We start from the raw sequence: 13,923 nt of genomic DNA on the forward strand, positions 1-13,923 counted from the left end.
GCTAACAGCACCTTTAAAGTTTGCCTTGATGAGCTGTTACGAACCATAGAAACAAACTAAAAAAACGCCCTTCTTTTTGGCCAGATTTTGTTCTAAATGACGTCACACCTGTTTAATCTTTTATTTGGTAGGAAGTATGCAGGGGCCTTTAAGGATGTTTATGCACTAGACAAAGCACAAGACCGCTTTGATGACGTGACTTTAAAAGAGTCAGGTTAAAATCTGGAGTCAGGTGAACTGGATTTACGAAACTAGACAAGTCTGTCTGAAATTCTCATTGGTCGATACATACTTCTGTGATACATACAGTATGTGTTTGTATTGACAGAGGGTTGTCGAACGAAATGAAACAGTGTCAAATGATCAAGCAGGCCAGATCAAAACTTGGGGGAAAGTTACATATCTGAAGAACACGTGAAGAATTCTATAACATTTAAGAGATGATGAAACTCACAATTAGCCGTTTGAGACCCAGGAAGTTCTGCTCCACTGAATTGGCTGAGAGCACCTGTCTCTTCACGGCCGCCTGGTCACCCAGAAAGCGCTGCATCAGATCCTTCACAGCATCGCTCTGTAATTAAGAGAAATTTAAATTCTGCCACACTGCAAACAGTCACCCTAAAAAGTATTTGGACACTTAAGTAACATGTGGAAGTGCCTGACAGTTATTGCATTAGATAATAAAATATGAAACCAATTGGCATTTCTTTTAAAGAAAGATGGCACAAGCATACTTTAAAAAAAAAAAAAAAACATTTCACAAAATGAAGTTTGAAATGCTAAAACAATAGATATGGTGTCTCTTTCTCGTTCTCAAATGTTCGTTGAGCATGTGGTTACTCTCCTAGGACACCTGTGTGAACTTGAGGCTGACTTCATACTGTACATTCCCTAAAAATCACCTTGACACCAGGTGGCTAACCCTTCTTTTATGATTGGGTCATTTTTGACCCATTGAAGAGTTACAAATTGTGATCTTAATCTTAAAAGCCTTCTGATTCTCCACAACAGTGGATCCATTATGAAGATAAAAAGTACATAATATAATACTTTACGTTAAGGTTTATATTTATGCAATGTCAGGGTGTTTTGGGTCATTATTAGGGTGTTGCTAGATGGTTGCTAGGGCATCACTAAATGGTTGTAAGATGTTTGCTTACTGGCCCAAATCTCCCCAATGTGCTTGGCAATGTTCATGATTAGAGTCGAAAGGGAGGTGCTATCCACTGGACTCTACCCTGTCTTTTTTGACCCAAACAAAACAGTTGTTTGAAATTTTCTTACAAAATAGAAGTGTTAAAAGTAACTGTGAAAATGGCTCAGAAAAGTTACTACTGAGAAAACCGTTAGCATCAATTGTTTGCATATTAGTTATCTCCAATTTGCGAACAATTCGTTCTTTTGAACAGATTCTTTAAATGACTCGATCAAACTAATTCATAATCTTTGGTAGATCACCCAACTGTAGGGGATGACTTTGTTTAGGAGTAAAAGACAGTGGAATGGGAACAAAGTTGTTTACAAAATAGGAATAATAATAATAATAATTAACATTATTCTGAATATTGGCAACACCATTTGTAATTGATGTTCTTAACAATTTTCACTCACAAAATTTGTTTTTTTCCCCTATATGTTCTTATTTTTTTATGCATTTAAATTTCACTTCAATTAATAAATATTACATTTTATTTGGTTAAAGTTACTTAATTCAATTTGATGGAATTTTGTTATGAAATTTAAATGTGTGAATCTTAAAATAATTTTTTAAGTGTTGTTCACAATAATGTTGGAACAATAAACACAACAATTTACATGAAACCAACCCAAAAGTGAAAATACTGTGATAAACAGCAAATATTTTTTTTTAATGTAAATTACCCCACGGACACTTTTGGGTGCGTATCCAGTTGTGAATAGTTTTTTGAACAGGTTTAATGAAACTAGCCATCCGAAAGAACCGATCTGACAAAATGAATCGGACTTCACTCTTGCACTAATGCAGATGCCACATGCTTTGATATTTAGTTACCAAATTTTAAAATGTGACTTAACTGTCCAAATTAGCAATGCAGCGATATGAAAATTGTTGGCGATATCGTTTTTTTTTTTTTTTTTTTTAAAGAGAGCCACAATGAAAGATAAATAAAAAATAAAAAGATAATAAAAAATATTGAAAAATAACTATATATCAAAGCATGATGATTGATATGAAAAAATATTTGTAGAGCCGAGGAGGGCGGGGCCGGGCTGGAATGACGCACGCCTGGTCCCCAGTCAGCCTGATGGGGCGTGCGAGGGATAAAGGTGGCCGGGGACGACAGTTCGAGTGAGAGAGAATTACAGGCAGCTGTACTGTGTGTGTTTACCCCCTTACACTGGTGCCGAAACCCGGGAAGGAGGAGGCGAGAACTGGCTTGACAACTTAAAGAATAATTTAATAAACAATTTAACCAAAAACACACCACCATAAACACACACAGTACAGCTGCCTGTAATTCTCTCTCTCTCGAACTGTCGTCCCCGGCCACCTTTATCCCTCGCACGCCCCATCAGGCTGATTGGGGACCGGGCGTGCGTCATTCCAGCCCGGCCCCGCCCTCCTCGGCTCTACAATATTATATTATACTTTTAAAACATTTCTGCACTTCTGTTTTTGCAGTTCAAAACAACAAAACTCGATTTCAATCTTAAGTCAATCAATTGTGCAGCCTTAAAAGTGCACTCAGTAATTTTTTCCCATTAAAAAAGTTTTACTCCTAAAGAAATGAATTTCAATTTTGAAACATATGTGTAAAATCATGAGCACTCATATGAGATGAGGAATGTATTCATATCAGTAACCTGATGGGGGGTGCCATTTTAGAAACACATGACCAGCTGAATACTACTCGCTTAATCTCAGTAACCATCATGTTATCGGACACTTTCAATGTTGGATTAAATTAATCATGGTTGACTGTGAATACTGAATTTCTACAATGGCATCTGTAACTGAAAACTATTCACTTTGAATGATGCTGCATCCACACGACAAGGTGTCGCTGTAAATCCAAGATGACACGAACAAAAAGTTACTGAGTACACCTTTAATGAAAATACCATATCTATGTCAAAGTTTGCTGGTTTCAAAGTGTTTTAGATGGTTTTACCTCATCATGTACTATACATATAAGTAAGTGCCGCTTTCACAACTGTCACATCTGTAACAAACTTTTTTCCTCATTAATGTGAGGAGAACGATTAAATCTTAGGAGTGCCAACCCTTCTACATTCAGTGGCATTCATAATTTCTGGACTGTGTTCACAATTCACAGAGTTTTTACAAAGTGTGATGATAATTAATTATAAATAAACCAGTGGTTTTTCATATTGGCTTTTTCATGCTTAAAACTGATTTGCTGATGGTTTTAATTTGGTCAATAATTGCCCAATAAATATCAATGGCCGATACATCGGTGCATCCCTAGTCCAAAAACTTTCTGGGCTCAATGTTGAATGGGCATTACACACATTTTAATACATACACAATGATTTACTGCAGCTTAACATTTCCGAAAATGTAATTTCCTCCGAGTGAAATTAGACTGACCTGCAGGTTGTCAAACTTGAGTCCGGGCATGGCCAGCTGCTCTCTCTCAATATGCACTGGGTTAACCTGCTGTGTGGCCACTGATATCAGTACTCTCCTCGTCTCCTCCGAGGGAAGCCATGCATCATAGCGCTTATCCACCTCACTGGTGCTCAGTGCGCTTGCGAAGAGGTCATCAACACCTGAGAACACAGCCTGGAGCTTGCTCATAGATGCCGTAGTGTCCACAGGAATTGCTTGAGGCTTCGGAACCGGGCTGAAGTATGTGCTGGCGGGCAGAGCCTCCAGGGCTCCAGAATCAGGTGCACTGCTGGTGCCAGACAAGAGCTGAGATTCTGAAGGGACCGCTCCCTTGGGTGACTCTGCATTTGGGTTGCTGATTGATATGAAAGACGTAGAGGTTGTGAAAGAATCATAGAAATCCGAGGCGGGGTTGACCGCACCACTATCCATGAAGAACTTACTAAGGCTGGGACTGGGCTGGCACACTTGAGGGATGAGTTTTTTTGGGGTTTCTGTGTTGCTGATGGTAAAGCTTGGGGACTTGATCAAGGTGGGCTGGAAGCCGTCGGGTATCAGGGCTTGTGTTTTGGGAGGCACACCCTGGCTGAAGATAGTACACACTGGGATGGGCTTCTCTTTGGGGGTCGTACCTGTACCTATCTCAAGAGGTGTATCCTGAGTTTTGGGACTCTCAGATCTGGGGGTGTCTGGGGTAGTATGGGCATCATTTTCTCTTTCATCTGTCTGAGGAGCCTCCATATTTTTCTCCTCCTCTTTTTCATCTTTAAATAAAGGTGTACATGCCTCCTTGGGTTCAGCAGCATTAGCACGGGTGGCATTGTCAGTCTTTCCCCCTCCGTCTTCTCTTCTTGTCTCTCCATCAGGATGTTTAGAATCAAAGTTCTCCCCAACTTCATTCTGCCCCAACAGCATGTCAATGTGAACGATGTCATCCTCCTCGCTGTTGGGTGAATCTGAAATCATCACGCTCTCCATCATCTGGTCATTCAGCTTATCTATGAAGCTCTCAGAGTTAGCTCTGTCATCCTGAGGTGAAACAAACGCTTCAGTGTCCAGGTCGATGCTTTCCTCTTGGAAGGGGGCATTTGTAGGGTGAGACTGGCCTGAGAGATCAGACTGGGGCAGGGCAGGTGATTCAAGTGTCTTAGACTCGCCTGCTCCATCTATATCGAGAGTAACAGGCCTCTGAGCTGGAGCTTCACTGCTGTCCATGACTTCAGCCTGACTGTTCCCTGTGATTCACATTCAAACAAAACAGAGGTCAAGAAATTAAAGTGCAAAGGCTCTTAAGCAACCCCTCTGACATTTCGATAACTGATTAATCTGTTAATTATCTGCTCAAATAATCCATTAATCTGATAAAGAAGTCACATTTTAAAGCTCCAGAAAACCATAAATTCAGTCAAATGCATCCAAAAGTTTCTCTGGCAGTGTGAAAATGATTGATTATACATAACGTGCAAACGAAATAAATAAATAATTAATTTTAATGTTTTAATATAAGAGGACAGACCCATGCCAACATACTTTTATTCTACAAACTTGGATTAGTTTTTTTTTTTTTTTTTTAAATCCCTAAACAGAGACCATGGGTGCATCTCAATCAGTTCCCTAGTTCAGTACTCAGGGCACTGATCAGTGAGTCAGCAATTTTTAGGGCTGTCTTATTCTCAAAATTGTTCCAGTACACTGAAATGTTCACACCCTAAAAAATCCCACAATGAACCATTAAAACCAGGGAGCATCCATGCTCACCATGTTCCCTTACCTGAAAAGTTTCTCAAGTCATTAGAAGATGAGCACAAGTGTAAATATATGATGTCAAAGCCTTATTGTTGCTTTAAAAGAGATGTTGTTTGTCATTCACAATGAAAAGGAAGCAATCTTTCAAATATTAGATTTGTTAAAAGAAGTTTAAAATATGTTCCTTTATATTTTATATTTTTATTTATTTATGTAATTTATCTGTTATAATAACACTGTGCGTTTGAATATCTTCAATGAAAATGTTCTATGAAAATATAGTGTCGTTTATACAGCGATGGTTCTGATTAATAACAGCTGCACTTAAATACTCAAGCTCTTTTTCGTGTCGCAGGTAATTGAGTCATAAGTGTGCCAATATTTAGTGGATGAACACCCTTGCCAATGCCCAAATTCGTGTTCACAATATACTGATTCACGACATAGGGAGAATAATTTCTAACAATAACTCCTCCTAGAGCTTTCAAGCTACACCCACCAACAGACTAGAGGTCGACCGATAGTGGATTTTGCCAGTACCGACAACTTATGTGGTGGAAAAGACCGATAACCGATTAATCATCCATTAGTTTTTAAAATTGATTTATAGAATGTTTATATATATATATATATATATATATATATATATATATATATATACATATATATGTCATTCGTTACTATGACAGACAAAGACGCTATAAGAGTCTAAAGTGAATAAAATCCCAGAAGCAGTTTATTGTGCATCCAAAATCCCATTAACAACCAGATTTATTTATTTATTATTTTGTGCAGAATCCAGGACTATTCTGGGACTATAATTACGGACAAAACACATTGGCAACTCTTATTTTGAGAAGACAGAGACTTGACTCCATTTCAAAGCTCTGTAGTTAAGTAGGTTATTTACCAAATTAAGCTTTTTATGTGCTATATATTCACCAGATGAAGGGTTTTGTTTATTTATTTTACTAGATGATGTTTATTGAGGAATATGGTTTACTATAATTCACAAGATGAAGTTGGAGACACAATGTATGTGCTGATAGAGCACATTTCTATAAAAGTCGCATGCCCTCACTTCAATTTATAACACTTGATTTTCTAAACAAAATACAAATATGCATTGAAATGAGGGTAAAAATATGGATGAATACTGTCAATGACAGATTTAGATATAGCAAATCCCCACAAGGTGTCAGTGATTGTTTTTATTTCACCTCTATAGGCCGCTGTTATACTGCGTATATACCAAGTCATTCTACCTGTAGAATCCTCCAGCACTGGCCACAGAGGAATATGGAGGAATACAAAATTAAAAAATATCAGCAACTATCAGTATACTGTACATTTTTGCCATTGACTGATAGTTCCAAAAAGCAACTATAGGGACAGATTAATCGGTAAATCCGATATATCAGTCTACCTCTTGTACAGACCTTCAGACTGTTCTGGAATAGTGTGCTATATCTTTTCTAATTGATCAGACTAACAGTTTACACACAGTGAATCTGAAAAATCCCATAGACTTGCATTGATGGATGGTTCAAACAGGCCAATGGAATGCTCGTTAATTCAAACTCCAACTGCCAAAAAATTAAAATGTAAACAAACCCACAAAATGCCTTTGATCAGCTGTAAGTTGGTCTCCCTCTCTCTCTCTCTCTACCCACAATATTCTCAGCGAGTCCACTATATTTCTCAAGGTGGGCGGGATTTCTGGTTGGCTGGCGGGATTTCTGGTTGGCTAGCGGAAGTGCGATTTGTTGCCGTTTTGTGTGTGGCAGGTCACTGCTTGCTTGCGTGTCATGCGGTTACATTCTTGCTTTTTAAATGTTGTAAGATGTCTTTAAAATTCCCCGGACAGTGTGTGCAGTTAATGGTTATCCTAATAATCAAGTGAAACTAAAGTTTTATCTAAAACAGCAATGTTATGACCAGAAACCACTCGCAAAGCACAGCGCTCCAGTCCCAGATGCTGCTTCTTCCATCGGCTGCCTACAGACAGATTGACTTAGGAAAAGCTTGTTTGTGTGCTCTTTTCACTTTATTGGCAAGAAGTCAACAGCAGGGATTACTTATATTATCCACCATAATGAATGACATAAACGATAGCATTATTGTGCTAACAGGTGTGTACATGTGCTGAAAGTTCTTTAAACATTTTGAGAGTTTGTTCATTTCTATTCAGCGTTGGCCTTTATGAATGCTTCACGTGTTTTGAAATGGCATTATTACTGAGTATAAAAAGGAACAGTGTTTTTCCTGAACTGTCTGTGAGTAGTGACGATGTTTTCAATTGTTTTCATGCTGTGATGCTAAATGGATAAATTCTGCAGTGGAAGACCATAATTATTAGATGAGACATGTACAGTACTGAGATGTTTTATCACGTTTGAAATTAATTGTATTATTATTTTCCTCTTTCCTGCATTTTTCCTGCCTGCACTTCACTTTCTTTTGAGTGTCTTTGCTGAATGTGCATGTCTTCTCTTAAGGGGAAAAGGTGATTTGGAAAACAGTGTGGACATTAATTCAGTATCAATTAAATTTATTTGTACAGTGCTTTTAATAATACATACTGTTTTATAGTTGCTTGACAGAGAACACTGAACTTTTGTGTACAATGTTTATAATGTATGTCCAAATAAATATGTTTATTTGTACTGCATGTAGTTTTTTTGTACAGTACAGTTTATTGTGTGGCTGCTAAGACATCGTTATTTCCTACACAAGAACAATAAATTCAATCTATCAACAGGATCAGTTGTTCAGTCAACACTAAAACATTTCATGTAGCATTTAGATATGGAGATTAAGTATGTAAACTCACAATTATAAAGCTTACTACATATTCTCCTGCAAAATAATTGTATTTTGTCCGAAAAACAGCAGCATGACAGTATCATCGCCTGAGTCCTGTAATACATGAGCATCCTGCTGTCTGGACCTCCCCTGTATCTGCAGTAAGTAAATAATCTCAGTACAACAAACTCTTCAGGTTCTGACTAGACTCAATATATGTTTTAAAATAACCATAATTATCAAAACATGTCCAGCTTTACAGCTGTGAAGGCGCTAATAGGCTACATAGCTTTTCAGGTCAGTCTGCTCAGGTTCTTCCATCGATGGATAAAGACTCAACAAAATAACTAAAATGCTTCTATATTTGGCCATCATCCTGAAATCCATAATCATTAACAGACAGGTGAGGTAGAACAATATCGCCTTGCTATAATTCTGTGATCAGTAGTTTCTGTCATTTTTAATGCTGCGTTAGAACATAACATAACGATTGTTTACGCTTAACCGGAAGTTCTGCCCACATTGCCTGCAAAGCATCATGGGACTCAGGAATATTGTGGATAGGTGCCTTCCAAATGACCTTTAGGGTCCTACAAAGTGGACTTCACATGGTATTCAGCCATCTTAAATTAGATTCCAATCCAAAGGGAGTGGATAAGTGTCCATGAATATATCACTTCACAGGAAGTAGAGAGGGAAATTTACCCACCAGTCATTGCGAACCATCAGAGAAATGCATATATTGGCAAAAATGCTAAAATAAAATAAACAAGAGAGGTTTGAGATGCTGGCATTTTAATTAAGCCTAATTCACTTCATGTGTGCTTTCTATGCGGTTGTGTGTGAGTGTAAAGCGCACGAGATGTGATCGTTACATCCGTTTTTATGACAATTGGTCTTATAACAGTGAAGAAGACAAACATATAATGAAATAACCAAATAACATTTATTATTTATATTAAGCAGCAACAGTCATTTAACTTACTGGTTACAAGTCTGGAAAAATATATTAATTTGGATTTATAACAATACATTTTTATAAGAATACATGTGGATGTATTATATATATATATATATATATATATTTACACAAACAGACTGGAGGCCAAAGGTTTGGAATAATGTACAGATTTTGCTGTTTCGGAAGGAAATTGGTACTTTAATTCACCAAAGTGTCATTCAGCTGATCACAAAGTATAGTCAGGACATTACTGATGTAAAAAACAGCACCATCACTATTTGAAAAAAGTCATTTTTGATCAAATCTAGACAGGCCCCATTTCCAGCAGCCATCACTCCAACACCTTATCCTTGAGTAATCATGTTAAATTGCTAATTTGGTATTAGAAAATGGTACTGGATGTTTTTTGTTTTTGGCAACATTCAGAGTAAATTCTAGAGACTGTTGTGTGTGAAACTCCCAGGAGATCATCAGTTACAGAAATACTCAAATCAGCCCATCTGTCACCAACAATCATGCCACGGTCCAAATCACTGAGATCACATTTTTTCCCCTTTCTGATGGTTGATGTGAACATTAACTGAAGCTCCTGACCTGTATCTGCATGATTTTATGTACTGCACTGCTGCCACACTATTGGCTGATTAGATAATCGCATGGATGATTGTTGGTGTCAGATGGGCTGGTTTGAGTATTTCTGTAACTGCTGATCTCCTGGGATTTTCATACACAACAATCTCTAGAATTTACTCTGAATGGTGCCAAAAACAAAAAAACATCCAGTGAGCGGCAGTTCTGTGGACGGAAACGCCTTGTTGATGAGAGAGGTCAACAGAGAATGACCAGATTGGTTTGAACTGACAAAGTCTACGATAACTCGGATAACCGCTCTGTACAATTGTGGTGAGAAGAATATAATCTCAGTATGCCATTCTGAGATGTGGGTTGGTGCTGTTTTGGTGGCACGAGGGGGACCTACACAATATTAGGCAGTGGTTTTAATGTTGTGACTGATCGGTGTATATCTATCTATCTATCTATCTATCTATCTATATATATATATATATATATATATATATATATATATATATATATATATATGTGTGCTGATTATGGGTTTCAAGTTAGATGACACAATATACTCGTGTAAATGCATATAAATGTACTATAAATAATGTTAAATATATCTCTCTCTCTCTCTCCCCCTATATATCAGAATCAGAATGAGCTTTATTGCCAAGTATGCTTACACATACAAAGAATTTGTCTTGGTGACAGGAGCTTCCAGTGTACAACTATACAAAAACAATACAAAAACAGCAGCAAGACATAGATAATAATAAAAAACAAAACTAATTATACACATACGTACAGACACACACATACATACATACACACGTACACATACACATGGGTAGTGCAAATCTAATACAATCTGTTATGTACAGTGCAAATGTTTTTTTTTTTTTTCAGAAAAATATACAACTGTGTATATATATATAGACCAAGAAAGATTTCAGCCACAACTGCCAGAAGAACTGTAGCTCATTTTTGTTCAAGTATCGTCATATTGTGCTCCTTGAAACAACCACACTGTCTTTTTCCAGAGCAGCCTGTATTTCTCCTGAGGTTACCTGTGGGTTTTTCTTTGTGTCCCGAACAATTCTTCTGGCAGTTGTGGCTGAAAACTTTCTTGGTCTACCTGACCTTGGCTTGGTATCAAGAGATCCCCGAATTTTCCACTTCTTAATAAGTGACTGAACAGTACTGACTGGCATTTTCAAGGCTTTGGATATCTTTTTATATCCTTTTCCATCTTTATAAAGTTCCATTATCTTGTTACACAGGTCTTTTGAATCTGTCATTATTCTGACATCAACGCCATGAATTTCATTTATTGTTTATATTTGAGTTATAAACTTATTATACTATATGTCAAATGCACTGCAACACAGCATGCCACAGACAATTTAAGATAAAAATATTTAGGCTATATATAAAATGTCAGGAATGGCTCTTGGGGGGGGGGGGTGACAAATAATTGAAAAATAGTAAAAAAAAAAAAAAAAAAGAAATCAATAATCAAAATAGGCTAGTTGACAACAAATGTTATTATCAATTAGACTGTCAAGTTTGTCAAGATAAACTGTGATGGTGACTTGACCGTGCCCTGTCTAAATTTTAAAATAGTTTTAAAAGGTTGAAGTTTGATGGTTATACAGACATTACAAAAAGACAAACAGTCAGCTAGTTAGTTAGATTAGTGCATTCCAATCCGCAGGGTCCCTATGCAGTGTTCACTGCTCCCTACTCACTGAGCATAGAATATCTGTTGAAGTTCACTCCACTTGACAAAATTTGTTCATTTGGAATACCCTGCAACGTCATCAAACATAGATAACGCTCGAGTCGTGCTGATTATGGGTTTCAAGTTAGATGAAACAATATACTCGTGTAAATGCATATAAATGTACTATAAATAACATTAAATAAATCTCTCTCTCCCTATATACAGTTGTGCTCAAAAGTTTGCATACCCTGGCAGAAATTGTGAAGCTGTGGCATTGATTTTGACTGATCATGCAAAAAAACTGTCTTTTATTTAAGGATAGAGATCATATGAAGCCATTTATTATCACATAGTTGTTCGGCTCCTTTTTAAATCATAATGATTATAGAAATCACCCAAATGGCCCTGATCAAAAGTTTACATACCCTTGAATGTTTGGCCTTGTTACAGACACACAAGGTGACACACACAATGACACATGCAATTCAAGGTTAATTTCCCACACCTGTGGCTTTTTAAATTTTAATTAGTGTCTGTGTATAAATAGTCAATGAGTTTGTTAGCTCTCACGTGGATGCACTGAGCAGACTAGATACTGAGCCATGGGGAGCAGAAAAGAACTGTCAAAAGACCTGCATAACAAGGTAAAGGAACTTTATAAAGATGGAAAAGGATATAAAAAGATATCCAAAGCCTTGAAAATGCCAGTCAGTACTGTTCAATCACTTATTAAGAAGTGGAAAATTCAGGGATCTCTTGATACCAAACTTCAAAGATTTCAGCCACAACTGCCAGAAGAATTGTTCAGGATACAAAGAAAAACCCACAGGTAACCTCAGGAGAAATACAGGCTGCTCTGGAAAAAGACGGTGTGGTTGTTTCAAGGAGCACTCATTGGTCCTTAGAGGAAAAAAATGTCTGCGTCAAAAAACTGCCATAATAATATTATATATTAATATTATTTTCCACTTTTAATTAGTTAATTTTTTTTAACGAACATCAGTCCTGATCATAACTACCAAATATTCATAAATTTTCAGGATTTTAACCCTTTAAATGCCAGTTTGTTTATATAATGCCACTGTTGTTTTTTATGAAAAAACAAACAAACAAAACAAAAACACATAAAATCAATTATTTTCCATATACTAAATGCTAAGGGGAATTTTGTTTTGGATTATCACAGTCTGTGATATGTCAATGATTAGCAACAACATTGATTTTGATGCATTATTATTTTTGTGGTGTCAGATTTAAAAAAAAATAAAAAATAAAATAAAATAAAATAAAAAAAACCTCACACTCAGGAACTTAGAGGACAAAAATGTCTGCGTCAAAAAACTGCCATAAAAATATTATATATTAATATTATTTTCCACTTTCACTGACTTAGATTTTTTAACCAACATCAGTCCTGATCATAACAACCAAATATTCATTCATTTTCAGGATTTTAACCCTTTACATGCCAGTTTGTTTACATAATGCCACTGTTTTTTTACACACACACACACACACACACACACACACACACACACACACACACTCACTCTTCTCAATACACAAAACACACTCTGACATCCATACCAACACACCCACACAATTTTAGCTGCATCATTTATGCAGTTGGCCTGCAGTGCTCTATATAAAAAAAGGAAATTTTGAAGCCAGGGCTCCAGAATGATATCATAGAATTCATGATTTTATGCTTTAATGGCACTGGGATCAAATATTGCAGTTTTAATGGGTTTCAATGGGATCATTTTTGTCCTGAAGGTCCTGAGTGTTACTATTTTGTGTAAACAGTGTATTATAGATGTATTATAAGAACTGAGGTTTAAATATCAAAATTCCCCCCAAAATACACACCTTTGGAAAATTTATGCCGTTGGCATTAACACAGCCAAAATGATCGAAAAAACAAAAATGAAAAAGACAAAAATGTCCCGAAGGTCGCACAAGGGTTAAAAGATAAATATGAGTCAAATATACAGTTTATTTATGATAAAGACAGACTACATGCTTGGAGTGAAACCTTGACAAGATAATTATGGTAATTTAGATAACTACTGAATTCGGTTTCTGTCATATTGCTCATAAAGCTCATTTACTGAGAGGATATAATGGTATTAAACAAGAATAAAAACATAATTTACCTTCAGTGAAATCAACGCAAGGATGACAGCAGTGTAAACAAACGCATGCGTATTGACGTCAGGAAGACAGACGTACGGCGTACGAGAGGTGTCAAACATCTGTTTGAACGGAAGGGATTCATATTCTCGAACAAAACTTACGTTCACAAAACCCGCAACGTGAGTTCACAGAGATGCTTGTTACGCCAGATTCGTGCGCTGTTTGCGTCAATCTGATTACACTCTCGCGGAACTGTTGTACATGTCATTTGGAGAATGTTTTTACTCTGTATGTACTGATATATGAATGAAAGGATGAATGAATGAATTAATGATGCACAGGTTATTTATGGTCTCGAGTTTCAGGTACTGT

At 36.7% G+C, this 13,923-nt stretch overlaps 1 protein-coding gene across 1 annotated transcript in view; it reads right to left on the minus strand.

Moving 5' to 3' along the window:
* LOC127410937 (trafficking protein particle complex subunit 12-like) overlaps positions 1-13,628 on the minus strand; it is a 57,760-nt gene extending 44,132 nt beyond the window's left edge. The window contains exons 1-3 of the mRNA XM_051646211.1: positions 13,572-13,628; positions 3,593-4,848; positions 455-571 (exon numbers count right to left, since the gene is read on the minus strand). Of these exons, the coding sequence (XP_051502171.1) occupies positions 455-571; positions 3,593-4,828 (1,353 nt within the window). The 5' untranslated portion in view covers positions 4,829-4,848; positions 13,572-13,628. The remainder of the gene's footprint in view (positions 1-454; positions 572-3,592; positions 4,849-13,571) is intronic.
* Positions 13,629-13,923: the final 295 nt, after the last annotated feature.

Source organism: Myxocyprinus asiaticus, chromosome 20 (genome assembly GCF_019703515.2).
Source record: "Myxocyprinus asiaticus isolate MX2 ecotype Aquarium Trade chromosome 20, UBuf_Myxa_2, whole genome shotgun sequence".
In the NCBI taxonomy this organism is placed as follows: domain Eukaryota; kingdom Metazoa; phylum Chordata; class Actinopteri; order Cypriniformes; family Catostomidae; genus Myxocyprinus; species Myxocyprinus asiaticus.